The following is a 24,958-nucleotide window of genomic DNA, read 5'->3' on the forward strand; positions in this document are numbered from 1 at the left end:
GCAGCTACTCAAATGCCATTGTCACTGAGGTAATGCCCCATTAGCCTGCCTGCCTCCAGCTGCTGCATCACCCCAGTGAAATAACTGCAGGAGCAGCAACACAAACTGAGGCACAATACTGACAGCTCAATAGATGCTCCTCGTGTTGCTTTGCTGTCAGCTGGTAAAGGGAAGAATGGAGGGTGCCTGGAGCAGTGCATTGTACTGAAGCAATTGGGGAAAAACCTAAGTGCCAGCAATCTTCTTCCAGCTGTCTGCAGCAGGGTGTGCTGCTCTGTGCTTGTGCAGGATGGGCTGCAACAAAAGAGCAGAGCTGTGCTGGGGTTCCCCACACCAGCACGGTGACACTGGGTGTGTGTCCTGTCCCTGGGCCCAAAGGGGACATCCCAGTGATGGGCTGGGCTCAGCACCCCCATAACCAGCACGGTGACACTGGGTGTGTGTCCTGTCCCTGGGCCCAAAGGGGACATCCCAGTGATGGGCTGGGCTCAGCACCCCCATAACCAGCACGGTGACACTGGGTGTGTGTCCTGTCCCTGGGCCCAAAGGGGACATCCCAGTGATGGGCTGGGCTCAGCACCCCCACACCAGCATGGCAAGGACCAGGCACAGCAGTGCAGCTGCTGCCCAAAGGTGGAAGAAGATCCTGATGCTCTGTGATCGAGGCTGGGAGGGTGAGAGCAGATGCACAGCCCTGAGCACGGGTGAGGTGTTAACCACAGCCAGAAAAAGCCAGATAACCCCAGCCCAGGTGCAGAACTGCCAAAGGTGGATCCAACACTCACCAGCACCAGGGAAGTGCTGATCCACACACATTTCCTCCAGCTCAGTGAGAGGGGTGAGGATCAGCCCAGCAGGGTTATCCCCAGGAGGAGGGAGGAAGGACACGAGCTGCAGGACTGCTCAGAACATTGAGGTTTTTCAGCTTGCAAATGAAACTGCAGAATGAGGAAGGAAGGAAGGAAGGGAGACCAGCACACAGGAAGCCCAAAGGTGCACAAATGGACTCCCAGCAGTATCCAAGCAAACAGCCACACACATCTGCTGGAAGTGCTGCCTGCCCCATTTCCCCACACTGGTGACCCTCTGTGTGGGCACTCCCAGGCACAGCAGGGCCTCTCCCTAGAGAGACAAACAACTGCCCCAAACCCACCAGGGACACAGGGCAGCTCTGTGCCACGGGTGTCCTGCTCAGCAAGCAGGGAATGGGGAGGGTTTGTGACCCAGGAAAGGCCCTCTCCCTCCTCACTGCTTCAGTCAAACAAAGACAACCTGGAAGCTCTGCTCTTGTGGGTGACTCTGGAACCACTTCCCGTGGCCAGGCTGCTCCTGGGGCCCACGGAAGGAGACAAACCTGCTGTGCACATTTACCATTAAAAGTTGGACCACACCAAAATTCTATGAGCCCAGTGTAAGCTCAGCTTTGCATAGATAGGATGATTAAATTGTAACCTGGAAGTCTCACATTGAAGTATACAAAGTTTTGTATTTACTGTAAAATTCAGTTGGAGTCTCTGGAGAGGAAGAAACCAGGATAAGATGTTATTAAATAACTTGATGCTATTGTGTAACATCACTGAGAAGTACAATCATGTTTAATCAGTGACTGTATGTACTGGTGGAACTAAAGGGTTGGTGTGGCCAACTCCACACAGAAAAAAATCTTGTTGTCTAAATATCATTATGCCAAAGCTGTTTGTCACTTACATGCTTATGAAAATAAGACGCCTTAGTCACCTGCAGTCCCCATTTAGTGACTTTCAGTACAGAGAAGGCAGGAGTTTGATATTATGGCAAGTTATCAAGCTAAAATAATAATCCCTGGACATTTCAATAAGAATAAACTATAGCAACTTGAAAGCAAAAAAAGAAGAGTTCATCATTGGCTAATAAAGCTGAGAAACTTTCAGTCAGAACTGGACCTGGGAGTGCACAAGCAGGGCTGGGACAGCAAATGAATCACTACAGCAGTTCCATCACACTGCAGGTAAGGTTTCCAACAGGTGCTGTCTGCAGTGCCACACTGCAGGGACAGAGCAGCCTGGGCTCTCACAGCAGCTCCCCTGGCAAGCCTGGCACATCACTCACACAGCAGACAGCTCTCCTTGGGGCCACTCCCTGCTCCAGGAGCACCTTGGGATGCAGGGATGCCTCCAGCACGGCACACCCCATCAGCCACAGCAGTCAAAGGAGATGCCAGGGAACTGGGCTCCTGTCCCCTCCTGGCTGAGCAGCAGCAAACACTCATCCACAAAATCACCACCTGGTAAACTTCATCCTCCAGCCAAACTCTGCTGTAACTTTAAGAGAGCCCCTGACAAGAGGGCAGGCAGACAGAGCTGCCTTTGTCCCTGTGCCCGCCCGTGGGGACACAGATGGGGACACAGACGGGCCGTGCCACCGTCCCTGCAGTGCCAGGGCAGAGCCTGGGCAGGCCCTGCCCCACAGGAGCTGCCAGCACGAGGAGTGCATCCCCAGTCCCCAGAGAACAGATAATGGTGCCAGCACCACCTGCTGAGTGCAAACCAGCAATTACTGTACTGGGTCACTTGGCTCCCAAGAGTGACACCCTCCTCCTCCTCCTCCTCCTGGTGCCCCACGGCCAGGCTCCAGAACCCACCCAGTTCTGCCCAGGGGATCCACACAGACCCCACACAAAGGGATCTCTGCAAAGGGGAACACAATCAGTTCTGTCTCTTTAATCACAACCTGCCCAGCTTCCCTCTGTAGGAGATGATGCAGCTGAGAATGGAAACCCAGAGTTACCCACAGCTACAAAATTACCCACAGTGACTGATGGCTGCTTCAGGGGTGAGACAGCTGGTGACAAAGAACCCACTGACTGGGACCAGCACCGAAGCAAAGGATCATTTCCCTTTGCTAGCTGAGGTTTCTGGAGTAATTGCAATAACCTTTTAAAACAAAATTTCACGTAGAAACTCATTTTGATGCACACAATAAATGTGAGATGAAGTGCCATCCTTGGGGCTGTGAGGCAGCAGGACTGGACACCTGAGCCACGTGCCCAGCACTCACTCCAGCCAGCACTGAGCCTCTGGAGTGTTTTTTTCTCCAATGTGTGCCACAGCTTTTGTGTGTTACACACTCAGTGTCTGGCTCTGCAATGCAGCTGAGCAAGGGCAGAGCTGCTGGAGCTTGAAACAAAGAGGTTCTGGGCCTTGACAAGATCCAGTTTCTATTTTGAAACTGCACTAAGTGATTTCTTCCTGTGTGCTCTCTCTGGCTAACCCACAACCTCTGCAATAATGAAACATGCACCTCAAATGGGTTAAAAAAATCAGCTGCCCATCTTTCAGGAGAGCAGTAATTACTTGTAACTTGTATCATGTCACAAGATGTTCCTAAAGATATCTGACCTATGTGGGACAGTTCTTAGGAATATAAACAGGTTACAACACAAAGTTAACTCTTATTTTTTTCTAAGACTGCAATGAATAGTCTCTGCCATGAGCAAACACGGCTGCAGATAACAGTCAAATGTCTGAAACAAGTCAGCCAGCTTGGACAGAAGGGGTTTAAAACCCCATACAAAAATAGGAGAAAGGAGAGGAAAACAAAAAACAAGATTCATGGTGTAACTTGCCAAACTTTTTATCTAGACATTATTAATATAAGAACCATACACTCAGCTCATGTGTATTGAATATGCTGGGCATCACAAGCTCACCTGAAGGAATCAGGGCTTTCAAGCCTGGTATTACACATCTTGGTGAGGTTTTTCTGCTTATCACACAATAATCCCTCTGCCAGCCTTGTCCCTGGCACTGCCAACCTTCAATTACAGCAGCAGAGGCTGCTCTGGCTCTGTGGCACTGCTGGGATGTTGTCCTGCTGCAGTGGGAAAAACGGGGGTGTTCAACCTCCCTCAGAGCCCCATCCCAGCCAGGGCTGCCCGAGTTAGCTGGGTGCTTGTGTGCATGCAAATAAAACAAAACCAAACTCAGATCAGCTCTCAGCATGCTGAAAGAGGAACGGTGCCATGGCTGCCCAGCAGCTGAGGACATCCAGAACAGGGCATGACTGCAGCTAGCACAAACCACAGCAGAAATCCAGAAATCCTCTGCCCACTCTTTTTCCTTTTTCTTTTTTTACAGTGAGGAGGGGAAGGAAATTGTCTCATCTCTGCTAAGCCAGGCTGGAAGACATGAGAGTCCCTTGGCTCTTCCTGTGCAGCAAGCTCATCTTTAGTCAGCAGGACAGGACCCAGCCCAAGAGCTGCTCTGAAGCAAGGAGCTGTGCCCTCAGTGCTGCTCTCCTGCAGACACTGAGTGTGTCAGCACGGCCACAGGCACAGGCAGGAGCAGATCTCTCCTGTCCCAAGAATCTCCAGGTTAAGGTTTTTACAGTGCTAGTCGTGTTACAATTCCCTGTGCCTTTAAAGGCACAAAGAAAGAAGTTGTGACACAGCCTTTAATTACAGACACAGAGTTTAGGCTCAGTGAAACGATGCAGAATGTTCAAACTACTTCATTTCCTAAAAGAAAATATGTATTTAACTAAGAGCACACAGAGAGTGCCCATGCAGTGAACAGGTCCAGCCCACTGGAACAATGATCCCTTTCAGATTCCCCAAGATCTGGCAGGAACTTGATCTAGAGCTCCATCTTTATTAGCAGAATTAGTTTGTTTTTGTGACTTCAGCTCAAAGGTCAATATTCCAAACCAAGCCTGAGGGAAGCTGTCAGTGGAACACACCTCACCCTGTGGGTGACTCAGGATTCCCAACAGTAAATCCTGAGCCATGGAGCTGCTCACGTACTTGGAATCAGAACTTCTATGGACATGACTTTCACAACATGCAATAAAACCTAGTAATCACTGTGAATTACATACATCATTCACTCTTCAGCAGGAGAAATAATGTATTGAAGACAACAAAACAAGATAGCCTGAAGCACTTACTATTTTATGGCACTCATTTTTGTACACACTATCAGTTATTTCCACACCATTTTATTTACACAGAATCCAGATTCTGCTACTTTAATCATTCACTACTACTTAAATAATACTATCAGTCAATTGGCTGCTTTATCAGCTAAACTGGTAACCAGGATATCAGAGAACTCCAGCTTTTATCAATATTAACTTTGAGATGAAAGCCAGCTGCAAACAGATTGCACCACAGGTTAACCATCAGTGCTGATTCTCTCGTCTGGATCTGCCCTCATCCCTAAGGAGCAGTTCCCATGCCACGTTCTCTCCATTCCTCCCAACACCTCCACCTCATCAGCTGAGAGCAGGCAAGACTGAATTAGGCCAAGAGAGCTGGTGAGACTCACAGTGGAGGGCTCTGCTGCCCCCAGCCCCAAAAAACCAATAACCCCTACACAGACATCAGAATCAGCACGTCCCAGCTTGGGCAGAAATGCAGAGTTTCTGTTATGTTCCACTGCTTGAACCTGGTGCAGCATTTTGGGTGGTTTTGTTTGAACTCATTAGCAATGCACAGCACTGATTATGAACAAGTACCACTCTCTTCTAAAACACACACTTCACACAGTTTACAGGAAAGCTGTTTCTTTCTAAAGAACTGGAGCTGAACATTCTATCAGAATCCTTCACTGGTTCTTACTCTCCTCACAGAAGAGGTGGAATCAACTTTTCTTCCACTCCTGGAAAAAAGTCATGCAGGATAAAGGCCAAACATCACATCCTAACATGAAAGCACAATTCTCCAGAATTCCTGTGCTCAGCCTGCAGTCCCCAGAAATGAAGCCAGTTTAATGCCTGAAGCACCTTTTATTACAATTCCCTTGAGCTTCTGCTTTCTGAAAAGTTCTGGTGAATATTTTTGCTGATGAATGTATTTTGTTTCCAACTCTGACCATTTTGACAGCTCTTTTCCTTCTCAATAGTCCTTACACTTGCAGTGACTACCCAAGAACACCAAACCTACATCACAACTCTGAGATACTGAGGAGCCACTGAAATGCAAAGACAAAGCAGTAACACATTTTGCAGGTGATCTCAGTTTCAGAGGCTCACACACAAATGTCCCTCTCCCTTTCCAATAAGTCAAGCCTAAAGGATCCCATGTTTGCTCCCACATCACAAGAGCCTTGCCCTGAGCAGGGCAGCAGAGCTCCTACTTACAAATGCCAACGAGAACCGAGGGCGCGTGCTCCAGCCGCAGGTAGAAGAGGAGATTGTAAAAATTGAAGCAGATCAGAGAGAAGCATAAGATGACAGAGATCCATTCTTGTAGTCTCTTTCCTGTTGAAAGAAAAAGGGAAAAAACATGCTTTACTTTTATCTGAGAGGACATTTTGAAGCCTGAAATAACAGAGACAGACCATTCTAGTGCCTGGATGACTCGCTCCATTTGTCTGACAGGGAACTGAAACAGAAACTTATTTACCCATGGGAGGTGCACACATTCTGTTAAATGACATTCCTCTTCCCCAAGCCACTACTAACCTCTTCCCTCTACCCTTGTCCCATTAACAGGGCCAAATCAGACATCATCTCACACTGTCCTATTTTCCCTCTCCCTGAGATTGCTGGCATAAAGTTCCTCCACGTCACATCTTTTCTCAATTTGCATTTCATCCAATATTCAGTGTTGCTGCAAGGGCTGAATCTGGGAACAAATTTCTGGCCTCAAACACATTTAAATCACCTTGTGATCTGTAATATTTACAAGCTCTGGGATTTTAAATAAAGCTGTTGTACTAACAGGAAAAAGCACCATTCTGTATTTTGGTGGCCCTGGAATGGCTTGTCTAAGATCACAAGCATTCCCCTGAAGCTTCTCCCTGAACTGTTGCCTTGTCTGTGCCTTCCTGCTCCCAGGCAAAGGCTGGGAACTCTCAGCCACTCTGAGATGACAAGGGACAGAACAAGTAGAAAGAACTGGCACAAATTCTCTCCTGCACCTTGCTGTACCACTTTGTACCTCTATAAAAAAAATAAAAAAAGGGAACAGGCACATCAGAGTACAGCAACACTTGCAGTATCAGATTAGCACAGAAAGCTGCTCCCTGTTCTCCACTGCTGGATCCCCATGAGGCAGAGCACAGGGAACACTCAGGGTGAGACCTGCAAGATCAGGGCACAGAAACAGACCTTTAATACCCAAGGCCAAGAAGATCTGAGCTGTCACTGCAGGCAGCTCTGAATGCCCTCAGGAGCTGCCAGGCCAGTCCCTGCCTGTTCTAGGGGTCAGCCAGCACAGCCTCCTCTTGCCCAGGGCTCCCCAGAGCAGTCACCCCTAGCCCCCTCCCCACTCCCTCTGGCAAAGCAGAGCTCAAGGAAGGCTCAGGGAGGGCTCCAGAGGTGCACGTGCTCTGCCAGGAGCAGAGGCACACTCAGGCCTGGCATGTGTTCAGCTTCTGTCCTACTCCTCCTCCCTGCTGACCTAATGCCTGATCAAATTTCTCCTCCTCAAAGCTAAATCAAGTCCTCCTTCTCAGCTGCACCATGCAATGAGCAGGCAAAGGAGGAACATAAACGGAGGATCAGTCTTCTCTCCAATGTGCCTACAAGGCAGTATTGGAAAGTGTGAACAAAGACTTTGACAGGTGATTTCAGAAGTTCTAGAAGGGTCATGGGTATATAAATTAACACCCTCTGTAGTAGTAGAGCAGAGAATAGTAAAATTAAATTATGACACAAGAACAGCCACATTTGATAGCTGCATCAGGTCACAATGTGGGTGATTCTATAAAGAGATCCCTGGAGTAATGAAAGTAAGAGTTAATTAATACTCACTTCCTGCACAAGAAAACCACACCCTGATTAGAGGAGCTAAGTGGGTAGATCCTCACGGAACAATTAGCTGAATGCTGGAAAGGAGGCCAGCAAGTCCCCTGAGTGCAGTGAGTGCAAACACCCCTGTACTCTGAACACAGGGATCCAGCATGGCTGGCCACATATCCAGCTTCCAAAACAGCCTCAGCCCTGCACTGGGAAGGCAAATCAGTCAAGGAACTGAGTCAGCGCTGATAACTTGTGTTTAAAGGGCACTCAAACCCCAGAGTGTGTCCTTTGTGAAGGAATGGAGTGCCAAGCCACAAGGTAAGTGCTTAAAGAAATTGGGAAATATTCCAGTCATGTTCACTCTGCACAATTCAATGTGATCCCTGTTCTTATGAATTCAGAATTTGAACATGATACGGTTCCACCATAATACATATTCTGGCATTGCTTATGTAAATTATTTATGTAATGCCAGAAGAAACCTGCATATCTAATACACCCTCAGCTCCCTGACATATCACCGTACATGTGCCACAGCCAGCGAGAAGGGCAGCAAGCTCTTCAGGGAGGAAAAGCTTTTCCTTATGAGCCAGAGCAGGGGTAAAGTTAGGGACTGCTTTTATCCAGGCATCAGTCCTGGATGGACCAGAGCTGCTGAAAGGTGTCACAGAAGTTCTCAAGGTGAACAAAATAAACTGAAATGGGCAGACTTGCCCCAGCCACACAAACCAACAAAGGCCTTGGATTTCTTATCATCACATGGCTCTGTGTGAGTAACACCAAGGAATTGCCTTGGATGTGCAAGCTGGGCTCAGCTGATCTGCTGAAACCACAAGACACTGAAAACACATCTTCCCTAATTCCTCACCAGAGAATGGATTCACCAGGAATGGCAGGAATCCCCAGCACTGCTCACACTGTAAGCTAAAAACAAATTATTTCTTTTACATGGAGCTTGCAATTATTTCCACACCATAATCAAACAGCCATTTACTGAGCACTCAAATGACAAAGTGAAGCTGGTTTGATGAGTTCCAAGCTTCAGGAATCGGGAATTCAAGCATGCCTGTGCCCCTTTCTGAGGTGCCAGGCCTGGCGATCTCAGGGTCGCTCACTCAGCAGATGCTCTGAAGGCGAAGCTGCTGCTGTCACCTCGTGCCCACCTGCGCCTGGAGGGGAAGGTTCGCTCTGTGCCCGCCGCCCTCAGGGAGCAGAGGGCCCGTTCTGGGCAGCCTGCGGCAGGGAAGGCTCTGCCCGCAGCCCGGCCCGTGCCGCAGCCCCGCTCCGAGCCCCGCCGCCCTTCCGGGGACAGCCGGGCCGAGGGGAGCCGGCTGTGGCGGAACCGGGCCCGAAGGGGAGCCGGCTGTGGCGGAACCGGGCCCGAAGGGGAGCCGGCTGTGGCGGAACCGGGCCCGGGGGGAGCCGGCTGTGGCGGAACCGGGCCCGAAGGGGAGCCGGCTGTAACAGAACCGGGCCCGAAGGGGAGCCGGCTGCGGCGGAACCGGGCCCGAAGGGGAGCCGGCTGTGGCGGAACCGGGCCCGGGGGGAGCCGGCTGCGGCGGAACCGGGCCCGAAGGGGAGCCGGCTGCGGCGGAACCGGGCCCGAAGGGGAGCCGGCTGTGGCAGAACCGGGCCCGGGGAGAACCGGGCTCCAGGAGAACGGCTCCTGTTGGAACCACCGCGAGCGCCCGGCCCGAGGGCCCCGCCCGCCCGCGCCGCCTCACCTGGCGAGTAGAGCTCGGCCAGCTCGCGGGCCCCGGCGTGCTGAGCGCCCCAGCGCCGCCCGCCGCCCTCGGGCTCCTCCGCGGCCCCGTCCCGCGGCGCGGCCGCCCCCGGGCCGCTCTCGGCCATGTCCGGCCGGGATGGGCGCGCAGGGCCCGCGGACCCGCCCGGCAGCGACGGGAACGGGCCGCGCTGCGCCGGGGGCGGGCGCGCCGGGCTCCGCCCACAGCTCCTCCCGCCAATGGGCAGCGCCGCCTCGCGCCCGCCGGGCCAATGGGCAGCGCCGCCCGGCGCGCGGCAGCCAATGGCGAGGCGGCACGGCCGGCGGCGCAGCGCGGGGCGGGGGCGGGCGGGGAGGAGCGGGGCGGGCGGAACCGGGCGGGGCGGAGCGGGGCGGGCGGAACCGGGCGGGGCTGGGCGGGGCACGGCGGCACCGGGCGGGGCGGGGCGGTCCCGGGCGGGGTGGGGCCGGCTGGGGCGGTGGCCGCGATCCGGTCCGCTCCGGGGTGGGGGCGGAAGCGGGGCCGGGGCGGGGCCGGGGCGGGGCCGGGAGCTCCCGTGCGCACCGCCCCCTCCGCCCGGTGCCTCGCGCGCCCTCTGCCGGCGCGTGCTCGCGACCCGCCACAACGGCGACAATGGAGCCACTTTGGCCACCCGGCCCGTACCCCTCCCTGCTGGTGCTGGACAGTACGAGCGATGTAGTTCGAATGTATGAATGGTGTCAGTTCGAATGTATGAATGGTGTCAGTTCGAATGTATGAATGATGGCAGTTCGAATGTATGAATGATGGCAGTTCGCTGCTCGCACCGCCGTTGTTAACCGGGGGTACCGGGACACTCCCGGGTCTGCGGCCCCACGTGCCCGGTACCGCTGGGTAACTTAGGGGAAGATGTAGCATGGCACGGCACGGCCCCGCCCGCTAGGTGGCGCTCCAAGCCTGCTGCCTGGCCGGGATCGGGACCGGGACCGGGATCGGGATCGGGACCGGGACCGGGATCGGGATCGGGACCGGGACCGGGATCGGGATCTGGCCCGGAAAGGGGCTCAGGGGTCTCTTTGCCGGGGCAGCCTGGCGCGGTCCCCGCGCCCTCGACACGGCCCCGCTGCGCCTCAGCCCCGCCGGGACCGGACGGGGGAACCGGGGCCATCCTCGAACGGCAGAGCTCAGCGCGTCCCACACCGAGCTCCTGCCCTGACTCCTCGCGGGCGGGGCTGGCTCCTGTCGCATCCCCCCGGGTGAGCTCGGCCCCGCACCTGCTCGCTCCGCCCGAGCCCCAAAATCCTGGGAATTGTGGCCCCAAAACTCTGGGACTTCCAAGCTTTGAGGTCTTAGAATTCCAACCCAAAAATTCTGGGAGTTTCAGCCCCAAAATCCTGGGAATTTTATGCCCCGAACCCTTGAAATTCTTGCCCCAAAACCCTGAGAACTCCAAGCTTAGAACTCTCAGAATTTCAGCCTGAAAACTCTAGGAATTTCCGCCCCAAGATCAAAGGAATCTCAGTCCCGAAAGCTCGTGAATTTCAGCCCCAAAACTCTGGGAATTGTGGCCTCAAAAACCTGGAAATTTTGGCCTCAAAATCCTGGAATACTCAGCCCTAAACCCCGGGAATTTTAGCCCCAAAATCTTGGGAATTTCAGCCCCAAAATCCTGGAATGGATTTTGATGATGGAATTTAATGACCCGAACCCCAGGAATTCTGGCTCCAACCCCCCTCTGTTTATATATACTATACAGGGACCCTAATCAGAGCCCCGTCCCCCGGGTGAGCTCGGCCCCGCTCCGCTCCCGGTGCCGCTCCCGGTGCCGCTCCCGGTGCCGCTCCCGGTGCGCTCGGTCCGCCCGAGCCCCGGGCGCGGGGGCAGCAGGAACCGGCTGCGGCTCCTCGCCGGGCTCTCTCCGGCATGGGAAAGTGTCAGTGGGTGGCAGGGCTGGAGCTGCCACTCCCACGGCTCCCGTCCAAAGCCGTAACTCCAAGGTGGGGAGCGACAGGGACCGAGCCGCGCGGCGTGCGCAGCACAGGACGCCGCGGTCACCCCCGCCCGGCAGTGCCAGGGACACGGACCAGCCCCGGCGCGGCTCCGAGCGCCAGGACTCACCAACAGCAAGCCCGAACCGATTCCCTGGCAGCCCCGCTTTCCCCCGCGGTGCCCGACACAGGATGAGAGCAGATGGAAAAGAAGTATTTGTACAGTCTACAGCACAGACTTTTAATGCTTTTAATAAAGAAAAAAAAAATCTTCTATTTCTTTGCCTAAGCCCTTTCTCCCGTCACCCCCTCTCAGACTTCCCTTGTTTTATGTTGCTCCTGGCCATACACCCCATGGAGTTCAAACTGTCTGTCCCACAGCCTCAGGACCTTGGAAGAGTTCTCCTCTTTTAGAAATTTCCTAAATGAATTACCAAGTTCTGTTACCAGGAACTTCTGATACTTCCCAGGGTGCCCTGGAAGGATAGAATTCATCTTCCCTTGATGGATCTTTTGAAAGCTTGGATACACTAGAGGTCATAAATACATGACCTATAACAAACTCATCAAAGCAGGAGGCTGCAATTACCCAGGAAATGTCAGGCAACTACAGAGAACTTTTGGAAAGCTAGTGGACAGCAACTTCTCTGCCATTTTTATGGGAGCACAAGGAAATGGGCTACTCATAAAATACAAAGTCATGTCTCAGATTGACAGCCCACATCCCTCCAGCCAGGCAGCTCCAGCAGGGACATCTCTGCCATGCAGGATGGAGATTGTGTCTTATTCTTTGTCACTGTTCCCTTCCATGGGCCTTTGCGTGCTTGGACTCCTTTTGTTGTTTTTTCAGAGCCACAGTGTGGGTGCTCTGACCTCAAATTTGCTCTGGAAAATTTTCCGTCTGGTCAGGGAGGGTATTTGGCCGATGTTGTCCCACCGGTGTCAGTCTCCAGGTGTCGTCTCCGCTCGCCCGGTAGGGCAAAGAGCAGCGTGGAGATAAAGGGGGATTGAGCAACGCAGCGCTGCAAAGGCCGAGCCTGCTGGGTCAGAGGTGAGCAGAAAATCAGCACCAGACCAACAAAAAGCATGTCACAGCCCATCACCGTGTCCCACGGGAGCAGGGTGAGGATTGCTCGGGGGAGGACTCTGCTCTGTGACAGAGGAGGGGAAGTGGGCCAGCAGGCACAGCCGGGAGCTCCTGCCCTGGGACGGCGGCAGCTGCGGGGCAGCGCGGGCAAAGCGTGCGGCAATCGCCTCTGGTGCCAAAAGGAGGCGAAGTCTCATTTTGTTGGTCTGAGACTCGGGGCAGACAGAAGGACAGCCAAGCTCTCTCCGAGTTGAGACATTGTCCCTGTCTGACATTTAGTAAGTGCTGCTGTTTTACAGCAGAGTGGAGAGCAGTGGTGTCAAACCCGTGCTCTGCCAGGTACGGCTGGGGAGCTGCTGCTGGCATCTGGTGTGTGGCTGAACAGAGAGAGACCCGGGGCTAGGGAGAAGGGAAAGAAAGCACTCAGCGTGCTCAGGAATAAATTTCAATGTTACTTCTCTATTTTACAGCCTTTATTGCAACATTGCTCTACTTAAGTCACGCATTTAGGCAAAGCCCCCTCCTACCTCCAGAGCCCCCCTGTGTTGTTTGCAGGACACTGCTCTGGGACCCCTCATGTTCTCCTCCAGCTCACCTCCAGCACACTGCCCACAGCATCTCAGCTGTCAGCTGCTGGCATCACCTCCCTCCCCCTCTGTCCTGCTCTGTCCCTGCTCTGTCCCTGCTCTGTCCCTGACCTGTCCCTGACCTGTCCCTGCTCTGTCCCTGACCTGTCCCTGTTTTGTCCCTGCCCTGTCTCTGCTCTGTCCCTGCTTTGCCCCCCTGCTCTGTCCCTGCTCTGTCCTTGCTTTGCCCCTGCCCTGTCCTTGCTCTGTCCCTGTTCTGTCCCTGCTCTGCCCTGCCCTGTCCCTGCTCTGTCCCTGCTCTGTCCCTGCTTTGGCCCTGCTCTGTCCCTGCCCTGTCCCTGCTCTGTCCCTGCTCTGTCCCTGCTCTGTCCCTGCTTTGGCCCTGCTCTGTCCCTGCTCTGCCCTGCCCTGTCCCTGCTCTGTCCCTGCTCTGTCCCTGCTTTGGCCCTGCTCTGTCCCTGCCCTGTCCCTGCTCTGTCCTTGCTTGTCCTTGCTCTGTCCCTGTTCTGTCCCTGCTCTGCCCTGCCCTGTCCCTGCTCTGTCCCTGCTCTGTCCCTGCTTTGGCCCTGCTCTGTCCCTGCCCTGTCCCTGCTCTGTCCCTGACCTGTCCCTGTTTTGTCCCTGCTCTGTCTCTGCTCTGTCCCTGCTTTGCCCCCCTGCTCTGTCTCTGCTCTGTCCCTGCTCTGTCCCTGCTCTGTCCTTGCTTTGCCCCTGCCCTGTCCTTGCTCTGTCCCTGTTCTGTCCCTGCTCTGCCCTGCTCTGCCCCTCTGCTGCTCCAGGCTGCAGCTCTGGAGGGTGGGTGAGCAGCCCTGGCCTGATGCAGCTCTGATCTTACTGACCTGCTAAGAGCTACTGCCAGGGAAATAACAAATGGGACACAAGTGCATCAAGAAACATCAGAAATGTCAGCCAGGCTCTTTCTAGGGTATGACCCTTGGTCCAGAGACCTTCTGATAAACACTTCAGTGTTTGAGCCATCACCACTAAACTAACAGCATCTCCCCAAAGCCAGTATCATTCCAGGGACAGCTGCTCTAGACCTGGAGTGCGTGAACTGGAAAGCTTGCAAGAAATCCTGGAAAAGAAGACAATTTCCAGGAAGAAAATTCCTCTGTAATGCTTTACTGTGGGTCTGAGGCTACAGCTGCAAAGTTGAGGCTTCTACAGTACAAAGAAATAGCAGAGTTTAATTCATGACAGGGATGAGAAGTGAGGGTGAGATTCTTCTCTCTACCTTTTCACCACACTGGTCTCCTCCTGTTCCCCTCCCTGTGTCTGGATTGTTTCACACACGAATGTACAGGAACCTGGATGCTATTGCACCAGAATTTTCTTCTCAAAAATGTTATATTCTTACTAAGTAATTAGGGACTTTTGCTGTCTCCTCCCTCAGCTGAATAGTTCTGGAAAAAAAAAAAATTATGAAATCACTAGAAGGAAGGTGCTTTTCACAGAAGTGCTGCTTTTCTGATGAAAATTGGTCTGTTGGGAGACAAGCTGAGGAAGGGCTGCTGCCAGTGCCTGGGTCCCTTTACCAGGAATGTCTGCATCTCCCTGCCTGAAGCACCTCTGAGGAGCTTTTCCAGGACAATTATTAGCAGCCTCTGCACGTCTGGCCAGGCCAAGCCAGGCACTCGCAGGGCCAGAGCTCGGTGTGCCCAGACCTCTGCTCAATCCTGCGGTGTGAGCCTCCTTCTGCACCTGTTCCCATTTCAAAACCCCCACTTCTGGCCACGCATTTGTTATGACAAGTGCAGAAATAATTTAAAAGAGACCAGAGTTAGCTCAAAACCTGCTCGCCGAACGCTGGGGTTTTGGAAAAGTGGTTAGTCCCGCCAACAAGGTTCCCATGAGAAGCTGAGAACGGACGTTGGCTCCACGAGAGTGGATGCTGGGATTTGAGGTGAGCTGGAGGAAGTTGAAAGAGATCCAGGTAGAGCAGGGAGGTGAGGGGGAGAAGGGAAGGAGGGGACAAGCTGGGCATCCAACCTGAATTACCACCCTGGTGACGTGGGGGTGACTGCGGGATTACTCAGCGCTGGCCGGCAGAGCAGGTGTGGGCCACGCCAGCCTGATAGAATCTGCTTCACATGACAGCTGCACAGACATTTTATTTTGTTTGGGAAGATCAACCCCAGCAGGAATACAGCTTTCTGCTGCAGAGAATAGGGCAGAAATTGGAAGAGGGTGAACTTGGATCTCCAACAACATCTCGAAAATCTGTTCAGGAGTATTAGTGAGCAGCTTGAACAATTGACCTGAGCTGAGGAGCACAGCGAGCTGCAGCCCTGCTGGGCAGTGCCAGGGCAGAGCAGCTGTGCCTGCAGCAGGTCACCAGCCAGGAGAGCTCCTGCCCCTGGGCCCCGGGACGGTTCGGGGTAGGAAACACGAGACTGGTTTTGAAGAGTTCGGTTGGAAGGGCTAGTTAGGGCAGCCACTGGATGTAACTGCCAGATCAGAATGCAGGATAAAGGCACAGGATGAGGGAGTAAACAGCCAGAAGAACAAGCCCTGGCTCACTGCAACTTGCCAGTATTTGCACCCAATACAGATGTTTGTATTTATGAAGGTATGGGCTCTGACTACAATCTCCAGACCCAGCTCTCTGGCCAGGCCCAGCTCCAATTTAATCTTTAGTGCGTTCACCAAAGATTAACTTGGTAGATAAAGATGGAACTAGAAATATTTGAAGCCTGAAAACCTGTTGGGGAGCTTTTGTTATGGAAACAAACAAAAAAATCCTATTAAAATGTGAAAAGAAAAATAAAATTTAAAAAAAGAAAGAAAATGTCCGATGATCCACTGACTGATTCTTGGATTCTTCCTCTTTTCAGAGTTCTGAGGTTTGAACATTAAGAACAGTTGACTGTTTGAATCATATAATGCAATACCTGTTCCTCTGGCTTAACGTTACAATATTTCCCACACCGCAGGATTGCTTCACATTATTCTAAGAGGCAGTGTCATTTTCCCTGCAGTGCTAGGTCTTCTTTACTGAGGGAGGACACTCCTACTTCCTTTAATTATATGTTTTGTTTTAAATTAATGTCCTTTATTCTGGGCATGAATCATCAGCTTGTAGACAGGTAAATGTGGGAGTAAGAGAGTGAAAATATAAGTTTGATTCCCAAGGTGGGTGTCTTTAATTAAAACGGACATCAGGATCCAGTCTTCCTTCCCAAACTTATCCCACAAATCCAAAACCTTTTGGATTCCACGTTCTGATGCACCAATCTCCCTCTCCTCTGACCCCATTCTGTCTCCTTTGGCTCCAGCGCTGATTCCCTATCCCGTGTGCCCTGACAGTTGCTCCATATCACACAAAGCAAATAAGCCAGGACAAACTTTAGGGCCCCCACGGGTGCTGGGAGCGCTGGGGAGGCGGCGTGGCTTGGCTGGACTCTGGTGCAGGAGGGAGCTGGGGCAGTGCCCTGCTCCAACCCCGCACGGCCCGGCCCGGACTGGCCGCGGGCAAGCGGCTCCAGGCACGTCCCTGCGGACCTGCTGCTGGCCACTGGGATTCACCAGAGCAAGCCGGGCATGGGAGTAACGGGATCCGTCTTTGGTTCGCCAAAAGAACTTGGAAAAATCTCTCCTGCCTTGATTTCCCCTGGGGTGAAACGGGACCCAGGGCGCTGTGCCCGGGGCACCAACTCGCTGTCCGCTGCCCAGGCAGAGCCCGGGCGGGCACGGGGCAGCGGCAGCAGCGGCAGCAGCAGCAACAGCGGCTCCGGGCACACGAGGGTCCTGGCAGTGAGCTATCCCCGCTGCCAGCCCTGGCACTGATCGATCCCCGCTGCCAGCCCTGGCACTGATCGATCCCCGCTGCCAGCCCGGCACTGATCGATCCCCGCTGCCAGCCCTGGCACTGATCGATCCCCGCTGCCAGCCCTGGCACTGATCGATCCCCGCTGCCAGCCCGGCACTGATCGATCCCCGCTGCCAGCCCTGGCACTGATCGATCCCCGCTGCCAGCCCGGCACTGATCGATCCCCGCTGCCAGCCCGGCACTGAGCTATCCCCGCTGCCAGCCCGGCACTGAGCCGTGCCCGCTGCCAGCCCCGGCACTGATCGATCCCCCCTGCCAGCCCCGGCACTGATCGATCCCCGCTGCCAGCCCTGGCACTGAGCTATCCCCGCTGCCAGCCCCGGCACTGATCGATCCCCCCTGCCAGCCCCGGCACTGATCGATCCCCGCTGCCAGCCCTGGCACTGAGCTATCCCCGCTGCCAGCCCCGGCACTGATCGATCCCCGCTGCCAGCCCGGCACTGATCGATCCCCCCTGCCAGCCCCGGCACTGATCGATCCCCGCTGCCAGCCCTGGCAGTGAGCTATCCCCGCTGCCAGCCCTGGCACTGATCGATCCCCGCTGCCAGCCCTGGCACTGATCGATCCCCGCTGCCAGCCCTGGCACTGAGCCGTGCCCGCTGCCAGCCCGGCACTGATCGATCCCCGCTGCCAGCCCGGCACTGATCGATCCCCGCTGCCAGCCCTGGTACTGAGCCGTGCCCGCTGCCAGCCCCGGCACTGATCGATCCCCGCTGCCAGCCCGGCACTGATCGATCCCCGCTGCCAGCCCTGGCACTGAGCCGTGCCCGCTGCCAGCCCGGCACTGATCGATCCCCACTGTCAGCCCTGGCACTGATCGATCCCCGCTGCCAGCCCTGGCACTGAGCTATCCCCGCTGCCAGCCCTGGCACTGATCTGTCCTCGCTGCCAGCCCGGCACTGATCTATCCCCGCTGCCAGCCCTGGCACTGATCGATCCCCGCTGCCAGCCCTGGCACTGATCTATCCCCGCTGCCAGCCCGGCACTGATCGATCCCCGCTGCCAGCCCTGGCACTGATCTGTCCTCGCTGCCAGCCCTGGCACTGATCGATCCTCGCTGCCAGCCCCGGCCCCCCGCACCTGCGGGCCCGCAGCCCGGCCCCTCCCTCGGCCCTGCCCGGTCTGTTGTGGGCGGCCCGGCGGGCACAGAGCGCACCCGCCCCGGGAGCCTCCTCCGGGGCCGGGACCGGCACCGCCGAGCGTGCGGAGTGGCAGGCGGCCAGGCGGTGACGCGCCTGTTGCTATGGGATCCACCGCCCCTATAAATAACTGAGGAAAGGAACTTTCCTAAGTCAGAGACTTTAGGACACGGGACCCAGAACCAGATGGTCCGGAGGAGACGCGCCAGCCCCCGCCGCAGCTGCCGGAGCGGTGAAGCCCCGGCGCGCCGCAGGGACTGAGCCAGCCCGGCTGGGCAGCGCCGCGGGGCCGCGCCCGGGCCAGAGGCTGCGGCGGGGTCCGGAGCCCCCCTCCCCGACGGCGGCAGCTTGACCCTGTGCCGGGGGGGCCCCCTGCGCCGTTTCCTCCTCCCCGCATCCCCCTTTGCTTTCATGCAACGCCTGGTGGCCTGGGACGCAGCATGCCTCCCCATCCAGCCGCCCGCCTTTAAATCCATGGAAGTGGCTAATTTCTATTACGAGGCGGACTGTCTGGCTGCTCTCAACAAGCTGCACCCGCGGGCGGCCGGGGGCCGCTCCATGACCGAGCTCACCGTCGGGGACCACGAGCGAGCCATCGACTTCAGCCCGTACCTGGAGCCTTTGGCGTCGCAGCCGCCGCCTCCCGCGGCAGCAGCAGGGGGCAACTTTGAGCCTCCGTGCAGCAGCGGCGCCGGCCAAGATTTCCTTTCCGATCTCTTCGCCGAGGACTATAAAGGCAGCGGCGGCAGCAAGAAGCCCGACTACACCTACATCAGCCTCGCCCGGCACAGCCACCCGTGCGCCAGCCAGAGCCACAAGCCGGGGGGGCTGCCGGGCTGCTTCCCGCCGCAGATCGTGGAAACCAAAGTGGAGCCGGTCTTCGAGACCCTGGACTCTTGCAAAGGGCCCCGTAAGGAAGAAGGGGGCGCGGGGCCGGGACCGGGGGGCATGTCCTCGCCCTACGGCAGCACCGTGCGCTCCTACCTGGGTTACCAGTCGGTGCCGAGCGGCAGCAGCGGGAACCTGTCCACCTCGTCCTCCTCCAGCCCCCCCGGCACCCCCAACCCCTCCGAGTCCTCCAAGTCCGCCGCCGCCGGCGGGGGCTACTCCGCCGCCCCGGCGGGCAAGAACAAGCCCAAGAAGTGCGTGGACAAGCACAGCGACGAGTACAAGCTCCGCCGGGAGAGGAACAACATCGCGGTGCGCAAGAGCCGCGACAAAGCCAAAATGCGCAACCTGGAGACGCAGCACAAAGTCTTGGAACTGACGGCCGAGAACGAGCGGCTGCAGAAGAAGGTGGAGCAGCTCTCCCGGGAGCTGAGCACCCTCAGGAACTTGTTCAAACAGCTGCCCGAGCCGCTGCTCGCCTCCTCGCCGCGCTGCTGACCCCCGGCCGGGCGGCGGGGCCAGCGGAGCCGCCGGCTGCGGGCTCCGCTCCGCTCCTGGGGCCGGGGCGAGGGGGGCGAGAGCCCACGGCGGGCGGGCGGGTTTGGTTTGAATTTGTGTTGTCGTTGTTGTTGTTGAATTTTTTTTTTTTTTAATTTTTTTTTTTTTTTTTTTTTTTTTTTTTGGTCTGTCTTTACCGACGCGTTGGCGGACTCTCCGCCGCCGCGAGGGGTCGGAGCGGGGCCGGGGCTGAGCGGAGGGGGCGCGGAGGGACCCCGGCCCGGCCCGGGCGGGCTCTGCTGGGCGCTGGGTTATTTAAAAGAGCGAAGGAGAGCAAGGGCAAAGTGATGCAATCCTTTAAGCATGGCTGGGAATGCTGTGTACATGATGCAATCTCGTGTAACTGTCAGTCATGGATTGAGTAATCTGTTAAAGATGTTCCTACAGTTTTTTTATTATAAAGAATAATCTATTTCTATAAGAAAATACATATGTATATTTTGGGATCTATGCATTCTTGCTACATTTGAAGCATTAATGAACAATTTTAATAAACTTTATGACTAGGTTAAAAAAAAGTAGCTTGTTTTATTTTGAAGGCATGTTTGAAGTTAGATGAAACACAGGGTTGAAATTCCAGCTGACTCTGGCTCAATGCTGTGATCAGGGATAGGGATTTTTGTCGGTCTTTTAGCTTTCTCTGAGAGAAGAGAAAAAAAACAAACCAAATAACTAAAACCAAACCCCAAAACCCCTAAGAGAAACTCAGCAAAGAGCAGAGCTGGAAGCCTTAGCCAGTTTTTGTTGCCTCCTTTTATTTCCTCTAATCACCTGCTTTAGCTGCTGCTTGGGTGTTGTTTGGGGAGGAGGTGTTTGTGTTGGGTTTTTTTCTGCACTTCATGCTGTTTTGAACGTGTAGAGCAAGATGTGCTATCCAAACCATGACCAATCCTTGGCAAATAGCGCCGAGTCTGAAGTGGGAGGGAAGAAGAAAAAGCAAGGGAGGAGGAAGCCTGAAATGAGGTTTTGTTTGTGTTTGGGTTTTTTTCTTTCTTTCTTTTTTTTTTTTTTTTTTTTTTTTTTTTCTTTACAGAGTTTCTATTCTCTATGATTCAGCATTTCTTATGTTTGTAGTTTACAGGAATAAACATGAGAAAGTAGCATTTCTGTTGGATTTCGCTCATTTCGGGCATTGCTCAGGAAGCTCCCATGAGACCCAACCAGGTGAGAGGCTCATGAACCACCCCTCCCTTTGCTCCTGAGACATTTGCCTAAAAACTGCAGGCAGGTTCTCTGGTGAGAGCTGTTTGCTGGGGGTGTCAGACAAATGGGGGTGGCAGAGGAGGAGGAGGAGGAGGAGGTTTGTAGCCAGCCAGGGCTTTGTTTCGGGGAGATCCAAGCTCTGCTGCTGGCTGTGTTATTCCTGCTGTGAGGTCTGTGAGGAGTGAACAGTCCCAGGCTGGGTACGTGGAGGGAGCTGGGCAAAAGATCAGGTCTTAGTCAGCAGTTTCCACTTTCCTGCTAGGCCAAATTTAAGCATGATGTTTTTAGATCCAGATTCCCAGTGCCTGGGGAAAGAAACTCCTTTACTCTGCTCTGACAGCTGAGCACAAAAGGGGGTTTCAGTACAAAGGCCTTAAATTTGTTCCTATAGGTTCCACACAAACAGCTGTGGGCTGCAGGACAAATCTCAAATTTGTTGATTATTTCTAGTGTTCCTTTAAGCAAAACATGTTTTCCACTGAAAGAACTGCTTTGCTTTTTTTGACTCTGGAGATCAGAGCCTCCTGCAGGTCCATCAGCTGGAGCCCTCCCTGCCATTCAGTGACTCTCCCTGCCCACCCCAGAGCTGTGCAGCCGTGAGCAGGGCAGGGCTAGCCCTGCACAGATCCCCCCATTTGCTTTTCCATTTGCACCGTGCTGTTGAGTTGTTTTTATGGGCCCCTAAAATAGATTTCTTGGGTGAGCTCGCTCCTGCAGCAGCATGACTCAAGTCCTTGCAGGCAGGATAGACGTTAGATCTTGTCTTGGCTGTCCCTCGTGACCATGATTACTCCAGCCTCCCTGGCTGTTTCTTCTACTATTTGTATCATTACGAAATTCATCCACATCCTTAGATCCTATTTTCTTCTAGTGCTGGAGGCCACACAGTGTCACCCAGCTCCCAGGCACAGCCGGGCGCTGCCCAAGCTGCAATTGCTGGAGATGTCCTCAGACACGTTCCTTTCTTTCCAAATAACAAAGTTTCCAGCAAGAGTTCAGTTTGTGGGGGCTGGAAGGCAGGGTAGATTAAAAGATAAGATGTACTGAAGGTATTTATATCTGTTTAAATAATAGTCCAGTTTTGGAGATTGAGCCCTACCAGGCATGGAGGAGCTAATCCCCATCCTTAAACCCTGCCTGCCCGGTGCAGGAGGGCCAGGGCAGCCTTGCTGCAATTTAAAGAATGATGTTTAAATTACTGCTGTGCTCCAAGGTATCTCCTAATTAGGATGACAGATTTCTACTTCAGGAGGAACCTTGTCCTTTGCACAGACAAAAATCAAACCATAGATGCACCAATTTTACAGTAGTCTCAGAAGGAATTGGTGAAAGACTTGGAAAGAGAATCCCCCAATCCTTTATTCTTAATCTTGTATTACCCTCATAACTTACATTGTAGGAGTTTTGTAGTGCCATTAAATGCATGGAGGCAATGAAATACTCTACCCTCTAAACAGCATATGAAAAAGCCTGGGTAATTAAAACATTTCCTAGAAAATAATAGTCTGGAAAAAACAGCTTGTAAATGAATCTGAGAAAATTCCGAGCACTAAAGCAGACAAAAGATTCCAAATACCTTTTCTAATTGCAGTGGGGGGGACTGGAAAATCCCTGTCCAAACAGTGTCTCAGCTCCAAATATTGATTTAGTTTCCCATGACAAATAAGATTCTGCTGGCTGAGGACAGGACTTGGAATGTCTCAGCTGGCCTGGGACAGGCTCCCCGAGCTGCTCCTCCTGAAGCCACCATGCACAGAGCTCCAGAGCTCACTCATAGAAATTTATCAGCAGCATTTCATATCTGGGCTTTTTATTTTCATCTTTCTTTTCAAATGATGTATTACACTGGTTAATTTCTAGTGTCTAGGTCTTTTTATTGTTACTAAAATAACAGAGGTTTTTACTCTGCAGAAGTCAGTCTGTAAATCCTTGGCACTGACATCCCCTTTCCAAGGCACAGGTTTATAAGGTGTTTGAATTCAGTAGTGCCTAGTTCTGCAAAATGAATCATATGCAGCAGCTAAAAATACATTTAAAAATGCAATTATAGTTTTGAAAGCAGTTCTTCAATTATCACTCTGTTATCTGAGTAACCCAGTGCAGTTCTGACACTGCAGTGTTGATTTTCCACTTTTCCCACTGCCTTCCATTGGTGACTCTTAGAAGATGCAGGAAAATTCATGCATTTTCCTGCACTAATTGTTGTTCCTCAGTCAAATAAAAATCACCCTGCTCCTCTGTGAAATAAAAATCACCCATCTCGGGCACTGCAGCTCCCAGGGCTGGCAGGGCCCTCGTTCCCTAAATAATCTGCATTTGATCTGCTGGAAATTGGAAACTGCACTGGAAACCAACTTGCCTTTTGTGATCATTTCTCCACCTGCTCAATGGTTCAAATGTTTGGTTTTGAATAAAAGGCTTTTCTCTCCTCCTATACATGCTGGGAAACTATAGGGCAGGAATTCAAAATGAGGATAAGTGGGTTAACTCTTGCTTAAGATTATTGATTTGCATTTATAGCAGGGACATATTTAATTCCAAACCTTCCAACTGGGTCCCACGATTTCACAAAGTAGTGGAAAATTTAACCCTCATTTATTATAAATTTCCCCCCCACAATATATTTACTATGGAAATTATTAATATAAAAATAACAACAAATAATAAATTAAAAAAATAATTTCTAGCTAATTAAAAATTAAGAAAGACTGTGATCTACAGCAAGGTTTTCACCTTGCCCTGTCCTGTGTGCCCTTGCTTTTGGGGCTCCTGTATCACACATCCCACAGTGATCAAAGCACCCTCCCAGAGTTCAGGGTATTTAATCAGAGGTTTTAGCTAGGTCTCCTAAATTAGTACAATTTGCAGAATAAATCCTCTCTGAAGCAAGGCTGGAGAAGCTCTGGCTCAGCCAGCAGCCCTGGCTCTGCTGGGCTCAGCTCAGACACCTCTGGGAAGAGCAGAGCCTTGGCCAGGAGGCTGCAGAGGCCCCAGCCCTGTTTGTTTGCTATAAATATAAATACCCTGCCTTTGCCAGTGTGTTGCAACAGCAGATCATTAGGGCAGTGGTGAGCAGCTCGCTGGTGGTGCCTGGAAATGGCAGAGGCAGAATCACAACCTCCAAACAACAACCAACCAACACCCCCCAGCCTCACCCCCTGCTCCCTCCCCACAGGTGCTTTGGGATAGATTTTCTATAAGTGAACAGAGGAGCTTTGGTTTGAGAAATGAGTGTGATGGTGACACGATGGGAAAGTATTTCAGAGCAACATGATGAAACAATTACTTGGCTGCAGCAATTCAGGAAGGGAATCACAAGAACTGGAGAAAGTGCCTGGAGCTGCTGTATGAGGCACAAACAGATTCTGCTCCTTTCCCCAGCCCTGCCATCCCCACACAGCTCAGGGTGGGTGTTCCTACAGCATTCTGAGCCCAGGTGTCCTGGAACAGTCACATCCAGCTCCTGCCTCTGCTGCTTTCTGCAATGCAAAGGGCCAGAAAACAAACTGAGAATGTGACTTACTGAGGCACTTCAGCGTGTCTAACACTTCACTACACAAGGAGCAGAATTTCTGGGGGATAACTTGGCACAACGAGATGAGGAGAATTACAAAAAAAAAAACAAAAACAAAAAAGGGAGTAATTATCAAGGAGTTTGGTTGCTGAGAGGAATGCAAGCTGAGCCCCAGCCAAGAACACTTCAGCTAAGCACACAAGCCAGCCTTGGTGCCAGCTCTGAAGAAACCCAACCTCTGCACAGGGCTGCTCTCCTGCTGCTGAGTTATTGATGACCACTCAGGGTGGCACAAAACATTGCTGGGCTCGGAGTTAAGAACAGTGCTGATTGCTGGGCTGAGCCCCCAAAGCTGAAGCAGTGGGAGAGATGGCAAAAGGCCTTGGTGCCTGAGTGCAGCTAGAGTGTCCTCAACCCCTTTTAAAGCAAATTACAGATCTGCAGAGCTAATGAGTGCTGAGCACTGACAGAAATTAAGATGCAAGGGATAAATACAGAGCTTGGAACAAAAGAGTTTCTGGTCCTGCCTTTCCCACCAGTTTTTAGTATATCTTTTCATTATCAGTTAGCCCCAAACACAGCAGAGGCTCGTGCAGGTATGTGGATCTGCAGTTCCAGGTGCAGTTGCCATAGCTGCAGGTGGATTTGCTTGTTCCATATTTAGATCCTGATCTTACACATGTGCTTCGTTCTATACACGTAGCCGTAGTGATTTCAGTGGAACTGGCATGAGTAATGAT

At 53.2% G+C, this 24,958-nt stretch overlaps 2 protein-coding genes across 2 annotated transcripts; one reads left to right on the plus strand and one right to left on the minus strand.

Moving 5' to 3' along the window:
• Positions 1 to 6,077: 6,077 nt before the first annotated feature.
• Positions 6,078 to 9,648, minus strand: LOC130266907 (plasmanylethanolamine desaturase-like). The gene is made up of 2 exons (XM_056516175.1): positions 9,447 to 9,648; positions 6,078 to 6,237 (listed from the first exon to the last, which is right to left on the minus strand). The coding sequence occupies exons 1-2, from the start codon at positions 9,571 to 9,573 to the stop codon at positions 6,110 to 6,112; spliced, it is 255 nt and encodes an 84-aa protein (XP_056372150.1). The 5' UTR covers positions 9,574 to 9,648; the 3' UTR covers positions 6,078 to 6,109.
• An 8,551-nt stretch (positions 9,649 to 18,199) lies between these two features.
• CEBPB (CCAAT enhancer binding protein beta) lies at positions 18,200 to 20,019 on the plus strand. The gene has a single exon (XM_056516176.1). It carries the CDS (start codon positions 18,467 to 18,469, stop codon positions 19,439 to 19,441), a length of 975 nt encoding a protein of 324 aa, XP_056372151.1. The 5' UTR covers positions 18,200 to 18,466; the 3' UTR covers positions 19,442 to 20,019.
• Positions 20,020 to 24,958: the final 4,939 nt, after the last annotated feature.

The sequence above is a fragment of the Oenanthe melanoleuca genome, unplaced genomic scaffold, assembly GCF_029582105.1.
Source record: "Oenanthe melanoleuca isolate GR-GAL-2019-014 unplaced genomic scaffold, OMel1.0 S330, whole genome shotgun sequence".
Classification (NCBI taxonomy): Eukaryota; Metazoa; Chordata; class Aves; order Passeriformes; family Muscicapidae; genus Oenanthe; species Oenanthe melanoleuca.